Genomic DNA, 18,102 nt, shown 5'->3' on the forward strand with positions numbered 1-18,102 from the left:
CAATAACATCTATAATGACATTACAAAAAAAAAAGACAGTGTTCTATAGATCGCCTCTGACCACTCCCCACATTCTAGGTAAGAAATATTGTTCCAGTAGTTGCTTTTGAACGTGTTCGAGTTTCAGCTGGAAAAAATATCTTGAAACAAAGTACATTTCTTTGATGAATATTGGAGAGGCAGACCATAATCTTCTTGATTTACAACAGGACGTGAGTGGTTAATCCCCACCAGTTCCCTTCTCCCCCTCTGCAGGTGAGAGGGGGTCTGAGTAAAGTTATTTATTGCAAACCTGATCTGATCATAATGAACCCATGAATTGTGTATATTCACCTTGGCTTTCTGAATGCTGCTCTAACTGGGTGGTGTAATATACTGAAGTCTGTTTTCATTCCTCCAAATATATTCAAATATTACATGCCATCAGATCACAGTGACCTTCCAATAAAACTTGGGTTCTTTGACCTTCAATCAGTGGTCTCACTCAAGACTCTTCAAGGTGGAAACCTGTCATAGCCACGTCAGAAACAGTCCTCAGAATATTAGTCTGATTCAGCCACTGGTCTTGTAGGCCTAATCTGAGTTAAAAAATATATATATTTTGTAATAAATATTTATACCTTGGAATCCAAAACATAATGTTAGCCCTCTTCGTTCTTGCTTTGTAAAGTCCTGCTGATAAGCAAGTAAACGGGTACAATTTATCAGTGTTCTGCCACTGAATATCCCACCTTGGTGAATCTAATTTACTGTACAGTACATGTGCAAACAGAACAGTACTGCTGAGTCAGGGTTCGGGGAAAGAAGGAGGCGTGAAATGGAGGCCTAATGTGGACCATGCAGCAGGATCATGCAGGGGCGCACACACTTCAATTCAATTTACTCTGACCATCGGAATGTTTGGTGCTGCAAGAATGGCCTAAGCAGCTGCAGCCAGGGTCCAGTGCTTTCAGAAGCTGAATATCTGTCCACAATGTTTTACGATGAGAGGACTCTGATGTCTGGTCTTGTCTTATGGTGATTTACGAGTGGTTTTAGATACTGGTTTACAGTACAAGATGTGAAAGTGATCAGAATAAGAATATCTTGAGCAGATTCCAGAGGATCTATCCATTAGGGCTAGGAATTGCCAAGGACCTCACGATACGATATTATCACGGTCCTCACAATTCTATCTTTATTGCGATTCCATTATCCAAACATATTGCTCACCTTATGTCTGCTACAGAGGGATGAGAGCCATGAGAAAACTTATCAGTCATGGAAATAAAAGTGCTGAAAACAAATTGGGTACCTATTTAAAAATAATATCCCGACATGTAACTATCAATTTTGTCCCCCGTCGCTACTATCCATATGATCTTCTTTAGTCAGATAGTCAGATCACAAGAGATGAGTGGAGGTTAGCTGTGCTCTAGCTGAGAGAACACAATGTCCTGCAGAACATGGCTATAACAGGCATAGCAGAGGAAAGGAATCTCATGTTGAAATCACTTAACTACACTGGCGGGTGTAATGCAATTCTGTCCTGGTGCGTGTGTTCTCTGTGTGATCTGGACTACTTTGGCCCTAAGTTGTATTGACAGGACACGTATGCTATGAGGAGTTTAATATGCACAGGAATGAAACACTGTCCTTTCAGTTAAATCTGGAACCAGGTATGAGGTCTGAGCAGAAATATTTGGAGCGTTTTGTTTCTCTCAGATCCATTGTTTCGCCATAACAACCCTGAAATTGCGATTCCATACTCTTGGTTTTACATTCTCTGGAGTTTGTTCTCAGTTATGTTATTGTATTTTTTTACCCCCCCCCACATTTTATGTTTTTGTTCTGCTGAACTGAACCCATCTGTTTTGGCCCTCTACTTGAATCCCTTCTGCAAACTTTATCCATTAGCTTTGTCTGCCTAAATCGCCCAGTGTTTTGATGAGTTTATTTCACCAGCAGGAACTTGTGATTTGATTTTTGTTATCATTTGACAGACTCTGCGTAGACTGATAAGCTCTCGGAGAGGCCTTTTTATGGGGTTCTCCCTCGTCAGTTGATATATCATATTAGTAAAACCCTGAGTGTCTTTGTCTTTTGCTATTCAAAACAAAAACCTCCTCTCATGACACACTATCCTTCCCCTTCACTTCAACTGGATATTGGGCTGTTTTCAACAATGTACACAGAGAGGGCCCCAATATTCGAACTCCCACCAGGACCTTACATTAACATGGTCTCTATTCCAGAGCGCATGTCTCTAGTTATGATATACAGTGCATTCAGAAAGTATTCAGACCCATTGACCTTTTCCACATTTTGTTTTGTTTCAGCCTTATTCTAAAATGTATTAAATAGTTTTTTCCCCCTCATCAATCTACACACAATAGCCCATAATGGCAAAGCAAAAACAGGTTTTTAGAAATATTAGCAAATTTATTAAAAATGTAAAACTGATATCAAATTTACATAAGTATTCAGACCCTTTACTCAGTGCTTTGTTGAAGCACCTTTGGCAGCGATTACAGCCTTGGGTCTTCTTGGGTATGACGCTACAAGCTTGGTACACCTGTATTTGGGGAGTTTCTACCATTCCTCTCTGCAGATCCTTTCAAGCTCTGTCAGGTTGGATGGGAGCGTCGCTTCAGAGCTATTTTCTGATCTCTCCAGAGATGTTCAATCGGGCTCAAGTCCGGGCTCTGGAGTGGCTTCCGTCTGGCTACTCTACCATAAAGGCCTGATTGGTGGAGTGCTGCAGAGATGGTTGTCCGTCTGGAAGGTTCTCCCATCTCCACAGAGGAACTCTGGAGCTCTGTCAGAGTGACCATCGGGTTTTTGGTCCCCTCCCTGACCAAGGCCCTTCTGCCCTGATTGCTCAGTTTGGCCGGGTGGCCAGCTCTAGGCCAGCTCTTCTTTCCTCTAAGAATGATGGAGGCCACTGTGTTCTTGGGGACTTTTAATGCTGCAGACATTTTTTGGTACCCTTCCCCAGATCTGTGCCTCGACACAATCCTGTCTCGGAGCTCAACAGACAATTCCTTTGACCTCAAGGCTTGGTTTTGTTCTGACATGCACTGTGAACTGTGGGACCTTATATAGACAGGTGTGTGCTTTTCCAAATAATTTACAATCGATTGAATTTATGATAGGTGGACTCCAATCAAGTTTTAGAAACATCTCAAGGATGATCAATGGAAACAGGATGCACCTGAGCTCAATTTTGAGTCTCATAGCAAAGGGTCTGAATACTTATGTAAATATGCTATTTCTGTTTTTTATTTTTAATACATTTGTAAAAGTGTCTACAAACCTGTTTTCGCTTTGTCATTATGGGTTATTGTGTGTATATTGACAGACATTTTTTTTATTTTTTTTATTTTAGAATAAGGCTACTTGCTGAATTCACTGTAACAAGAAAATACTTAGGAGGGAGTTTGTATCATAGGTGTGTTGATTTATCTGACTTAAACCACACTTGTTTCTCGATGTGTTTGGATGTGGGTTTTTCTTTGAGTGTTAAATGGAATCGAAATGCAGGTCTCCTGCTATGCAAAGTTCAGAAACAGGATATGTCTGCCTGGGTGTGAGACTGTGTATATGCATGTCTGTACTCTTTGTGCCTGTCCTGGTTTCTCACCCCTCCTTCTCCTCTGTCTTGCAGGGAAGCAGCATAACAGTGAGTTCTCCCGCCTTATCGCCCAGGTCCGCTGTCGCCTGGAGACTGCAAGGAAGAGGGAGATAAAGCAGGAAGTAAGGGATGAGGGAGGAGAGGAGGACCAGGGAGTGAGCTCCAGCTCTGCAGGTACCACCATAACCCTTATTAGCATGCCGAGGGAATGAAACAGGGGGGTTAACACTGTCACCACAGGAGATCTTACAGCCCCCAGCCTTCTCAGCAGAGCTCAGTCAATAAGCTTTAATCTATCTTCTTTATTAGGAGGTAGCTTATTCAAACCTCTATGACCCCAGCCAGCCCTCTTATATTGGCTCTGATCCGTGTTCTGTCATAGTGATGTCTCAAATGTGGGCATTAGTCATACCCCTTTAACCTGTTAGGGCTAGGGGGCAGTATTTACACGGCCGGATAAAAAACGTACCCGATTTAATCTGGTTACTACTCCTGCCCAGTAACTAGAATATGCATATAATTATTGGCATTGGATAGGAAACACCCTAAAGTTTCTAAAACTGTTTGAATGGTGTCTGTGAGTATAACAGAACTCATATGGCAGGCAAAAACCTGAGAAGATTTCATGCAGGAAGTGGCCTGTCTGACAAGTTGTTGGTCTTCTTGCCTCTGTTTATTGAAGACTGAGGATCTTTGCTGTAACGTGACACTTCCTACGGCTCCCATAGGCTCTCAGAGCCCGGGAAAAAGCTGAACGATATCGAGGCAGCCCCAGGCTGAAACACATTATCGCTTTTGACAAGTGGCCGATCAGAGGACAAAGGGCTTAGGCGCGTGCCCGAGTCAACCCCATGCTTTATTTTCTTTCGTCTGTTTACCTAATTGCAGATTTCCGGTCGGAATATTATCGCTTTTTTACGAGAAAAATTGCATAAAAATTGATTTTAAACAGCGGTTGACATGCTTCGAAGTACGGTAATGAAATATTTAGAATTTTTTTGTCACGAAATGCGCCGTGCTCGTAACCCTTATTTACCATTCGGATAGTGTCTTGAACGCACGAACAAAACGCCGCTGTTTGAACATAACTATGGATTATTTGGGACCAAACCAACATTTGTTATTGAAGTAGAAGTCCTGGGAGTGCATTCTGACGAAGAACACCAAAGGTAATCAAACTTTTCTAACAGTAAATCGGAGTTTGGTGTATGCTAAACTTGCTGGGTGTCTAAATAGCTAGCCCTGTGATGCCGGGCTATCTACTGAGAATATTGCAAAATGTGCTTTCACCGAAAAGCTATTTTAAAATCGGACATATCGAGTGCATAGAGGAGTTCTGTATCTATAATTCTTAAAATAATTGTTATGTTTTTTGTGAACGTTTATCGTGAGTAATTTTGTAAATTCACCGGAAGTTTGCGGGGGGTATGCTAGTTCTGAACGTCACATGCTAATGTAAAAAAGCTGGTTTTTGATATAAATATGAACTTGATTGAACAAAACATGCATGCATTGTATAACATAATGTCCTAGGGTTGTCATCTGATGAAGATCAAAGGTTAGTGCTGCATTTAGCTGTGGTTTTGTTTTTTGTGACATTATATGCTAGCTTGAAAAATGGGTGTCTGATTATTTCTGGCTGGGTACTCTGCTGACATAATCTAATGTTTTGCTTTCGCTGTAAAGCCTTTTTGAAATCGGACAGTGTGGTTAGATTAACGAGAGTCTTGTCTTTAAAATGGTGTAAAATAGTCATATGTTTGAGAAATTGAAGTAATAGCATTTCTAAGGTATTTGAATATCGCACCACGGGATTCCACTGGCTGTTGACTAGGGTGGGACGTTTGAGGTTAACAAACTATAGTTTTGGCAAGTCGGTTAGGACATCTACTTTGAGCATGACACAAGTCATTTTTCCAACAATTGTTTACAGACAGATTATTTCACTTATAATTCACTGAATCACAATTCCAGTGGGTCAGAAGTTTACATACACTAAGTTGACTGTGCCTTTAACCAGCTTGGAAAATTCAAGAAAATTATGTCATGGCTTTAGAAGCTTCTGATAGGCTAATTGACATCATTTGAGGCAATTGGAGGTGTACCTGTTGATGTTTTTAAAAGCTTACCTTCAAACTCAGTGCCTCTTTGCTTAACATCATGGGAAAATCAAAAGAAATCAGCCAAGACCTCAAAAAAAACTGTAGACCTCCACAAGTCTGGTTCATCCTTGTGAGCAATTTCCAAACGCCTGAATGTGCCACGTTCATCTGTACAAACAATAGTACGCAAGTATAAACACCATGGGACCACACAGTCGCCAAACTTCCTGTTTGGAATCTTCTCAGGTTTTGGCCTGCCAAATGAGTTCTGTTATACTCACAGACACCATTCAAACAGTTTTAGAAACTTTGGAGTGTTTTCTATCCAAAGCTAATAATTATATGCATATTCTAGTTTCTGGGCAGGAGTAATAATCAGATTAAATCGGGTACGTTTTTTATCCGGCCGTGAAAATACTGCCCCCTAGCCATAACAGGTTAACAAGATATTTGTGGAGTGGTTGAAAAACTAGTTTTAATGACTCCAACATAATTGTATGTAAACTTCGGACTTTAACTGTATATAATAGGCAGTGTCAGAGGAAAGCTCATAATTTGTCAGACACTCCAGTCACCCAAGTCTCTGCTCCTGCACGGCAATCGGTACCGGAGCGCCAAGTCTAGGACCAAAAGGCTTCTACCCTCAAGCCATAAGACTGCTGAACAATTAATCAAATGGCCACCGGACTATTACATTGACCCCCCCCCCCCCCCGGCATTTGTTTTATACACTGCTGCTACTAGCTGTTTATCATCTATGCATAGTGCCTTCACCCTTACCTACATGTACAAATGACCTCTAACCTGTACCCCCGCACCCTGACTCGGTACCGGTACCCCCTGTATATGTCCTCCTTATTTTTATGTTATTGTGTTAGTTTTTTTATTATTTTTTACTTTCGTTTATTTGGGAAATATTTTCTTAACTCTTCGTGAACTGTACTCTTGGTTAAGGGCTTGTAGTAAGTAGGTATTTCGCTGTAAAGTCTACACTTGTTTTATTCGGCGCATGTGACAAAGCTTGATTTGATTTGACACCACCATACTCATGCCATCTTTCTCATGTGGTGCAGGGAGTTACAGCCCCAGAGTACAATTCATTATGAAAGACAATACACTCTCTTAACTCTGCATGTGTTGTTCGTCTTTGCACGTAAGCAAAAAAATAAACAAATGCATTGCATAACATTTGGAAACATATTTCCACATGATTTATTATGTATATTATGTTTTACTGACATGCAACACACCCGCAAGCTCTATTGGGATTCATGCCCAGTATGTCTTGATAAAGGTCACACTTGGTGAAAAAGTGATGCTGCCTATTAATTTTCAGTGGAAGGCAAGACCAAACACCAAGGCAAGACCAAACACCAAGCTAGCGCTGAAGTGTTTGAAGCTAGTGGAGATAGTCAAACAGAGCATGAACAGGCCAGGCTTCAGGTTGTAAATTATTGGCGATATGGCAGCAACATTGACTAATCGCGGCTCGCTATAGCTTCCAGCCCGTGCTGGATTTGCTGTTGATACCTAGCACTACCTAGCATGCTGTTGGCTTGCTCCTTTAAAAAAACACCCACATGGCGATCAACTGTTGCCAAATAAAGCATTTAATATTTTTCCATGGAAATCCCCCATCATAGACCAAAACATCAGTACATGCAGAGGTAATCATATTCATAATGCATTAGTCACACTTCAGAATGTCAGCCACATATAGAATATCATTAACTGCTGGTCATGAACCTTTTGCCCTCTGCCTAGAAGACACAGTGGTGTGTTTGTGGTTAAAAGTATTCCCCATTACTTTGAGGAAATATCTATGAGGTAAGATATAATTTAACATGGATGACTTTAGCATCTATCACACAGTCTGCTCAAATCATGTTTACAACGTTAAAATAGGACCGATCCAGATTATAAGCCATGACATGGATTTCAAGCAAAGTTTCCTAGCACAGATTCCTCGTAGCTCATTTTCACCACTAAATGATTTTATACCAGTTTTATGATCATGTGTACAGTCCATGTTATTTTCCCTCCTTCCCGTAGATAAGGCAGCACAACAGGAACAGAGTGATCCCAGCCCCAGTGACTCAGAGGCCTGCTGCGTATTGATGACATCACCAGTGGAGGAGCCCTCTGAGAAGCAGCAGCAGCCTTCTGTTGTAGCGGTCATTTCCAGGTCACCGAGCCCATGTCTCAGTGAGGTGTCCATCAGCAGGTGAGGGAGCCCAGGAGACGGCAGAATTGAGTAAGGTGAAGTTGCCCGGAGACGCTTATCTTGGGTCAGTTTTGCGTTTTCCCCACTAATGGTTAAGGTTAGGCTTGGGGGATGGTATAGGGCTGTTGCGATGACCATATTAGCCACTCTATTGTCCCTGTAATCACTCTGACATCATTGCAAATGTAATTGAAAATCTAATCAAACACTTCATGAGAGCCCATGAGCAACATTTCTATAGACTATGAAATTGCTTGAGAAAACAGAGTGATGGCCTCTTAAAAAGAGGAGGATTTCATCATCTTTCTATAGGCTAGGCCAACTATTTATTTCTCAACTTTCCTAATATTAAGCAAATATTAAGCACATTGCTTATCTTTACGACAGGTGTATAACCTACCTGGCTAGCATGAAAATTAACCACAGGAAAAGCGTCTTCCATTTGCTATTGTAAGTCCAGATGACATGCATTTTTTCCCTGCCCCTGTTTCGAGACAGGTGCATGATAATGGTCCATTCTAAATCAAAACAAATTTCACACATGAAATAAAACTTTATTTGTCACATGCGCCGAATACAACAGGTGTAGACCTTAATGTGAAATGCTTACTTACAAGCCCTTAACCAACAGTGCAGTTCAAGAAAGAGTAAAAATAATACAAAAGTAACACAATAAAATAGCAATATCAAGGCTATATACAGGGGGTACCAGTACCGAGTTAATGTGTGGGGGTACAGGTTAGTCTAGGTAATTAGTACATCTAGGTAGGGCTGAAGTGACTATGCATACATTATTTAGTATATGTAAAGTCAAGATTAAATCAAGAATAGTCTGATGGGTGACTATTAGCTTATTTGTGAATTATATATTATCACTTCTGAATGAAGCCCATTTTAAGGCAAGAAACGTAAAATTACTTTTTAGAATTATGGTCACGCACCTCATGTAGACTAGCCCATAGGCCTATATGTTTTGATAAGGTTTGTATCACAACTAAAGTTGCCAAATAACTTCTTAAAATTAAGCACATGAATCCCCTTTACAAGGGGTGTAGAGCCTAACTGGTATACATAAGCAGCGCATGAGTTTCAAGTTTGTGGAAGATCATTTTCACCATAAAAATGCACCTTTATAATAAAAGCGTTACATGCATATTCACATTTGTGGTCAATTTTGATAATGGTGTTTTCCCACTAATGGAACATTTGCCCTTACTGTCGTGTGCGCATTGCTGTGCTTATAATGTGAAGAAATAGCCTAATAGTTTATCAACATTTTAAGCTAAATGTTCTGATCTGTTGCGTCAGCCTCATTGCGTAAAAAAGTTTGAGTGATGCTAGTGGTTGTATTAATTTGGGATCTATCACATCCCACAACTGTCCCAGAGTATGGAATATTTATTTCTCGCACAGAATATAATAGGAACAACTTTTATACTATGGGGGATAGTAGATTGACGTAGGCTAGTGCTTTTGCTGTTCGTTAGGCCTACTCATCTTGTTGGCTGACGAAAAGTAAATGTGGACAGTTCTTCTAATATCTTCATTATGCACCTAGGAATTGGATAAGGACGCGCACAATTGCGCCCCCGATGTCTGTCTTCACTTGTAGCCTGTGAGTGAGAATTGCTTTGGAGCAGGTAGCACTCCAGGAGAAGGGCTGCAAAAGGCATGGATTTTTTTCCCCGGTGTATTATGGCCACACAAAGAGGATGCCCCTGGGAATTTTTAGGCATTATCAAGTGCTTCTCTAATTGTGAATGAGAGACTGAGGAAGTGTGTACAGCCGGTGCAAAAAAACAAAGCGGAGCTCATGCCTTTCAATGTATTAAAAATCAAAACATATAGCCCAACGTTTGTAGAACATTACATGAATAACTCTTAATTAAGCATATAGCAGTACCTAATTCTTTCTTAACCGCTCAACACAGAATAGCTGCATGTGTGGACTCCCTCAAATCGTTTAGAGAAAATATCCTTTCTATTTTATTCAGCTTTGTTCAATTGTATTCTTCATACTATAAAATAATGCCACTAAGCAAATTTTGTCTGCTAAATAATCTAGTGTAGCCCACAGCCATTTGGCATAGCCAGGTAACATAAGGTCAACTCAGAGTATGCTATTCTGTTCTTCTGAAATAGACTACATTTTCTTCATATCATGTTTCGTTAGACCTATCTAAAGTAAATCATGGATTTATTGTGAAGGTGTAGACTATATTACATGGATTTATTCGACTTTTCAAAATGTACACTGACGGTCAAAAGTTTTAGAACATCTACTCATTCAAGGGTTTTTCTTTATTTTTACTACTTTCTACATTGTAGAATAATAGTGAAGACATCACTATGAATAACACATATGGAATCATGTAGTAACCAAAAAAGTGTGAAAGAAATCAAAATATATAAATATATATTCAAATAGCCACCCTTTGCCTTGATGACAGCTTTGCACACTCTTGGCAGTCTCTCAACTAGCTTCATGAGGTAGTCACCTGTGTGGAAGCCAAGAGATGCTAAATGTGATTATGTTAATTAACGGTCAATTACCGTGAGACCGACAGTTATTTGCTTGACAATCACCGGCTGTCGAAATTTCGTGACCGCCACAGTCCTAGGAGGGTATCCCGAATTTGATCCTATGTCTGTACCTTGGGAAAACGTTATCCTGTGCAAGCTGAATAGCTGATGCTCCACTCCTCAACAAGCAGACATTTGACTTGTCTTCAGGGTTTCTCTGTGTTAATGCTTCACACTTCTCAAAACAGGAGATCTGTCCTGTGCGTAGTATTACTGAGACATTTTGTATGTAGCTAAAGTTGGACTCTCAGCAGGAGTATTTCGTTGGTGCTCACACAGAGCTCAACACGCGCATCTGGAAAGAGTTCAATCAGGATCATACACCCACAGCCTGCCTACACTATAGCCCAGAATAGTTCAAATTGACTTTATTTTAGAAAGACGCTCCAACATGTTCAACATGTTTCATTTTTTTCGTTAAATAATAAGGTTGGTAGCAACATGTGGAAATCGGTTGCAGCTCAAGTCGATCTATAAAACCCACAATGCAATGCACTCTCTGAGCATGGCGTTTGTAGTGATGGGCATTCCGTCTCTTTTCAGTAAGCCGGCTCGTTCGGCTCAGCTCACCAAAAAGAGACAGCTCTTTTGGCTCCCGAACGGCTCTTTAAAAAAATATGTTTTGTATTTTTTCAAGTCAAACAGTTTATTAAACATTTGCATTTAAAGTATAACGTTTTAATGTATATAAACAAAGTGCATATATATCTAGCCATTCAAAATAAATACAATCTCAACAGCATAATAGAATATTGCACCATATCAAAGAAAAATCAATAACAATTTGTAAAACTGCAGTATCCCACAAATTGAAATAAATGTAAAAAAGAAGGATGCTCTTACACGTGCATTTAAAATATAACTTTTTTAATGTATATAAACAAAGTGCATATAAATGTAAAAATTCAAAACTAATACAATCTGAACAGCATAATAATAGAATATTGCACCAGATCAAAGAAAAATAAATGTCAATGTGCAAAACTGCAGTATCCCACTTAAAACATTAAACAGGTCCCTCTTTTCTCTCTTCTTTATTGCCATGTTATAACCAGCAGCCACAGCAATGCTGACCATATTTTGCTTTTATGAGATATTTGCATTCAGAAATGCAAGCTGCCTCACTTTCGAGGGGCTGATGCGGTTTCTTCTTTCAGTAATTATTTTTCTCGTTTTCGAGAAGACCCTCTCAGAGAGAACGGATGTGGCCACTATGCGGAGTCTCCCTGTCATGACTTTAGTAAGCCGTGGGTAGACCGAGGCCTTGTTCTTCCACCAGCTCAGAGGATTTGGTGGAGGGGCTCCTCCAAATAGGATCGGACCTCCATTTTGGCATCTGCTGAGGGATTCCTTTGTGCTGCATCCCCAGTTGCTCTCTCGTCAAACAGCATCCAAACAGCAGACGTTTGTGGCGCTACTGCTGGTGCTTCTGCTCCATCTGATCCCCCTTCTTCCTGTTTCCCTGGTGCCTGAGCCAGGTGACTGCTGGGGCTGTCCCTCCCTGCTGCTGAGGTTATTCTTTGAAGAGCCTCATCAATCACTCTGGCATCACTAAAGGCTAACTTCATAAACCTGGGATCAAGTGCAGCGGTTTCTGATAGCACATAATTATATTCCATTCCAAATTATAGTCCCTTACACAGGAGTATACTTTTTGAGGCTGTCACATAGCTGAAAAGAGAGAACAGAAATGTATTAGTTCAGGTTCATGTTTTGTCTACTGGTACTACATTCTCATCTACTGCTCATATACATATATAATACTGGATTAAATAATGATGTAGTAATAACTGCTTAATGTACCTCTCTCCACTCATCTCCACAGTGACCTGCTCAGAAGGTTCCAGGACTCTGCAGTCTTGTTTAGGCCTCAGCTCAGGCATCCCCATTTGACATTGTGTAGACTTTTTCAGCACCTGCTGTGCTCCTGTGGAAGTATTCCACAGCTGCTTTCACTTTGTCCACAGTGGACTTCATCACCTTCAGAGCATCTCTTACAATCAGATTGATTGTGTGGGCAAGACATGGATGATGGGTCCATTTAAACATTTTCATGGCTTTGTTTATGTTAGCTGCATTGTCGCTAACACAACAGACCACTTTTCCATCTACTTGCCATTCTCTGGCCACCCTCAACAGTTCCTCTGCCAAGTTCTCTGAGGTGTGTCTGTCACTGAATTCAAAGCAGTCTAGAAGACAGCTAGACATCGAAAAATCTTCAGTGACGTGACATGTAACCGACATGTAATGTCCAGCAGTCAGTGGTAAGGCAAACTGTAGTAGCTTTTTGGACTCTTTCCCGCACTGAAGCCTGTGTGCTCTCATACAGTTATGGAATAAGTGATTTTTGAAAGGGTTTTCCTGCTTGGAATTGTGTACATTGGATTAAGACTATTGCTATACGTTCTAAAACCTCTGTCCTCCGCGATCGAAAATGGATGGAAATCGGTGGCAATCATTTTAACCAATGCAATATCAATTTGGCCTTGTTTTGCTACAGACATAGACTTTGGCATAAACTGGTCCATAGAAGACTTTGTTGCTGTGGTTCACAGAGTAGGCCTACTTGACTGAGTGGATACATCTCCACGTGTGGAGGTGCTGGCTCCACCACTATCACTAGCAGGCCCGCTGGTTTCTCGAAACTCCGCTACAGCTAGCTTCACAGTTGGGTGCACAGTTCGCATATGCCTGTGTAGGTTGTGCGTAGAACCAGCTTTATGAGATTTTGTTTTGGCAAATTCTACACTGTGCTCTAACATTGTCTACATTATTAAAATGTATCCAAATGCTACTGTGCTTCCGACTTATTTTCCAGCTGATGTTTTCACAGCTGTCCTTCCTCTCTCTCCTCTGCTGCTAAGTGTGTGACTGTCAGTGAGTTGGCTCGGCCCTCCCTCACGCATCTTTAGTTCATTGGTTGACACTGCGTGTCTGATTGACAGGAACAGCAGGTGAGACTGTTAGTCTGAGCAGACAGTCAGAACGAATGTGTGCGCTTGAGCATTTAGGCCTATATTTAATTTTTTCGTTCTTTGAATTTTATATTTTTATAAATAAATTTGGCTCTTCTGATATGCGAGCTGGCTCCCAACGTTTGCCTACAAGAGCCGGCTCTTAGAGCCAACTCGTTCCCGAACGACCCATCACTAGGAGTTTGCCAGTTTGCATTACTAAAAAACTGAAACGAGTTACCTGTGGTTCATTCAACGATTCCTATGGGGCATATTAATTGAATTGGAAAGAATAGGGTTTTGAGATAAATGTCAAAAATAAGGTCTGAGGTAGAGGGCTTGCATTCCAGCTGGATCCCCGTGGAACATTTCAGCACGGTCTGTATTTTTCATGCTGCGGTTGGGAGTGGGTAGTCAGACTGACAATTGTGTGAGGAAAATATTTTTGTTGTACCACGGATTATTTGGAAACAGTCGTCTTTCTGCGTCTTTCTGCGTTAGCCTACCTATTGTATTAAAAGCACATCTTTGTCACGTTATTCACACACTTGCAGAATTTCCTGCTTAAAGTTAAGTAGCCTACATCCATGTTGGGCATGCGAGATCAAGTGCGCCTAGTAGTAGTGTAGTCTCATTGAAATTAAGTAGGCTGTCTATATTTTACTACAGTGTCTGTAAATAAAATGTGGAAAATGAAAATAAGTGGAGGATGCTCAACCAACATTAGTCAAGGTGCAATAAAAATGTTTTATCATCATTGAAAAGGCGCAACGCGTGCATAGGCTACCATGGTGAGTGAGCGATGCACATTTTCATTAAATAGTTACCCATTTATTTGTCTCTGCCTGCAAATCATCCTAAAACGTAGGCTATATCCTATATGCAAAACGTAGCTCAAGAGAAAGTGCACATGTCCAATCTCATCATTCTTGCTGTTTCCAGTTCATTAGCCATATGTGCAAGACCAGGTGTGGGTGTGGTCTCAATTAAATAGAGTAGTCTAAAGCCTATGCTTGGGCGGAGAAGCATGGGGCAGTTATCTTTTCAAGGAAATGTAATTCCTAAATATGATTAGGCTAAAGTTTACTACATTGCTTAGAAATAAATATTGATCACCCAAGTCTGAAAATCATCCCTCTCCTGGAAGGTAGGTTATAACACGTAGCTTTAGAGAAAGTGCAAGTCTCTCTAACTCTGCTCTCTTCAAACTACGTCTAGCCTATTGGCTGATATAGCCCAGTAATACCGATAGCCTAATATAATAGCGACGTGAGAATCTCTGGTAATTTAACCTGTATAAGATCTCCAGGCTTTGGAGATCTTATACATTTTGTTATATGAGATAATTTCAGTCAGTTGAATTGACCTTTATGAATTATAAAGCCTTTGCGGTTTGTGTTTTTTTTTAATTAGCCTACATAAATGCTTCAAAATTCACAAAAAGTAACATTAGCTGATGAAGATTATCTCAAAAAACAAAAGTGTAAGATATCCTAAAAATGTGTTTATCATAGACCTTATTTTCAGCGTTTATCAAAAAACCCTACAAAAACTCCTTTAACGCCTCCTCTGTGAAGTGTGCATGTTCACAAACTCAATTCGATCTTGCTCTCCTTCTAAACAACGCAATTTAAAAAAAACTTTGGCAAAGGGTGACGTTTATAAAACTTAGTTCACTGTGTTTGTAACTGATTATAGTTTTGGAAAAAGGAAAAATGTATTGAGATCAGATGTTTCTTTGATGAGAAAATTTGCAGAATGTCGGGCCAGTTTCAGTCCATCCTCTCCCGCTACCCGCTACTGCACTTCCTCTCACTAGCATATTGGCTAGTGAGAAAACGTAATAAACAGATGCTTCTGCTTTATAGCCCCTGTGAAGTGTCTGGGTTTCCACTTCTGTCTGTGATAATATCAAAGTCAGTATCAGCATTTGATGTAGCTAGCAAGCTACACAACTGATATGGCTGACTTGCTTAAACAAATGTGGTTTCTACTGACAATTGAGATGTACAAACAATGGCATAAGGGGACGACAAGCAGATAAGAGGCAATCCGTAATTTCAATTAAGACATTCATGAGCGCGCTAGGGCGGACGTAGTCAATATAACGATTTGTTCAGCACTTTTGAAATGTACACCGACAGAATTCAGAACATGGGCCGTTCTTACAATATTCTCCCAGTACACCAAGTCAGAACTGTAGGATAAGTAAAGCGAGCATAGAAGCAGGCAATGAAAGCTGTTACAATATTCAATGATGAAGTTTCTCTAAAACAGGTTATAGGCTACATGTGCACCACCAAGTCAGAACAGTAGGCAACATTTTAAGAGGTGAAAATAGACCAAATTATTAAGGTGAGGCACATGGCTACTAACAGCTTACTACACAACATAAACTGAGTATTACTTTCTTAGCTACAGTATAGAGTGCATTCGGAAAGTATTCAGACCCCTTGACTTTTGACACATTTTGTTATGTTACAGCCTTATTCTAAAATGGATTTAAAAAAAAAAAATCTAAATCAATCTACACACATAATGACAAAGTGAAAACGGATCCCTTATTTACATAAGTATTCAGACCCTTTGCTATGAGACTCGACATTGAGCTTGGGTGCATCCTGTTTCCATTGATCATCCTTGAGATGTTTCTACAACTTGATTGGATTCCACCTGTGGTAAATTCAATTGATTGGAAATGATTTGGAAAGGCACACACCTGTCTATATAAGGTCCTACAGTTGACAGTGCATGTCTGAACAAAAACCAAGCCATGAGGTTGAAGGAATTGTCCGTAGAACTCCGAGAGAGGATTGTGTCATGGTACAGATCTGTAGAAGGGTACCAAAAAATGTCTGCAGCATTGAAGGTCCGCAAGAACACATTCTTAAAAAAACTAAATCAGGGGTGAAGGGCCTTGGTCAGGGAGGTGACCAAGAACCCGATGGTAACTCTGACAGAGCTCCATAATTCCTCTATGGAGATGGGAGAACCTTCCAGAAGGACAGCCATCTCTGCAGCACTCCACCAATCAGGTCTTTATGGTAGAGTGGCCAGACGGAAGCCACCCCTCTGTAAAAGGCACACGACAGCCCGCTTGGAATTTGCCACAAGGCACCTAAGTGACTCTCAAACCATGAGAAACAAGATTCTTTGGTCTGATGAAACCAAGATGGATCTCTTTGGCCTGAATGCCAAGCATCATGTCTGTAGGAAACCTGCCACCATCTCTACGATGAAGCATGGTGGTGGCAGCATCATGCTTTGGGGATGTTTTTCAGCGGCATGGACTGGATCGTGGGAAAAATGAACGGAGCAAAATACAGAGAGATCCTTGATGAAAACCTGCTCCAGACGCTCAGGACTGGGGCGAAGGTTCACCTTCCAACAGGACAACGACCCTGAACACACAGCCAAGACAACGCAGGAGTGGGTTCGGGACAAGTCTCTGAATGTCCTTGATTGGCCCAACCAGAGCCCGGACTTGTACCCGATCTAACATCTCCGGAGAGATGTGGAAATAGCTGTCCAGCGACACTCCCCATCCAACCTGACTGCGCTTGAGAGCATCTGCAGAGAAGATTGGGAGAAACTCCCCAAGCTTGTAGCATCATACCGAAGAGGACTCGGCTGTAATCACTGCCAAAGGTGCTTTAACAAAGTTCTGAGTAGAGGGTCTGAATACTTATGTAAATGTGATATTTCATATTTTTGTTTTTTATACACTGCTCAAAAAAATAAAGGGAACACTTAAACAACACAATGTAACTCCAAGTCAATCACACTTCTGTGAAATCAAACTGTCCACTTAGGAAGCAACACTGATTGACAATACATTTCACATGCTGTTGTGCAAATGGAATAGACAATAGGTGGAAATTATAGACAATTAGCAAGACACCCCCAATAAAGGAGTGGTTCTGCAGGTGGGGACCACAGACCACATCTCAGTTCCTATGCTTCCTGGCTGATGTTTTGGTCACTTTTGAATGCTGGCGGTGCTTTCACTCTAGTGGTAGCATGAGACGGAGTCTACAACCCACACAAGTGGCTCAGGTAGTGCAGCTCATCCAGGATGGCACATCAATGCGAGCTGTGGCAAGAAGGTTTGCTGTGTCTGTCAGCGTAGTGTCCAGAGCATGGAGGCGCTACCAGGAGACAGGCCAGTACATCAGGAGACGTGGAGGAGGCCGTAGGAGGGCAACAACCCAGCAGCAGGACCGCTACCTCCGCCTTTGTGCAAGGAGGAGCAGGAGAAGCACTGCCAGAGCCCTGCAAAATGACCTCCAGCAGGCCACAAATGTGCATGGGTCTGCTCAAACGGTCAGAAACAGACTCCATGAGGGTGGTATGAGGGCCCGACGTCCACAGGTGGGGGTTGTGCTTACAGCCCAACACCGTGCAGGACGTTTGGCATTTGCCAGAGAACACCAAGATTGTCAAATTCGCCTCTGGCGCCCTGTGCTCTTCACAGATGAAAGCAGGTTCACACTGAGCACGTGACAGACGTGACAGAGTCTGGAGACGCCGTGGAGAACATTCTGCTGCCTGCAACATCCTCCAGCATGACCGGTTTGGCGGTGGGTCAGTCATGGTGTGGGGTGGCATTTCTTTGGGGGGCCGCAC

At 41.3% G+C, this 18,102-nt stretch overlaps 1 protein-coding gene across 2 annotated transcripts in view; it reads left to right on the forward strand.

Moving 5' to 3' along the window:
* LOC115150525 (E3 ubiquitin-protein ligase RAD18) overlaps positions 1-18,102 on the forward strand; it is a 99,757-nt gene that overhangs the window by 46,840 nt on the left and 34,815 nt on the right. Inside the window, exons 10-11 of one of the 2 annotated variants that reach the window (XR_003867121.1) lie at positions 3,647-3,787; positions 7,768-7,974. Coding sequence is in view for 1 of the 2 variants with exons in the window: in XM_029693931.1 (XP_029549791.1) it covers positions 3,647-3,787; positions 7,768-7,939 (313 nt within the window). In the remaining variant the exon portion in view is untranslated. The remainder of the gene's footprint in view (positions 1-3,646; positions 3,788-7,767; positions 7,975-18,102) is intronic. The other variant, XM_029693931.1, reaches the window with a different exon arrangement.

Source organism: Salmo trutta, chromosome 16 (genome assembly GCF_901001165.1).
Source record: "Salmo trutta chromosome 16, fSalTru1.1, whole genome shotgun sequence".
NCBI classification, from domain to species: domain Eukaryota; kingdom Metazoa; phylum Chordata; class Actinopteri; order Salmoniformes; family Salmonidae; genus Salmo; species Salmo trutta.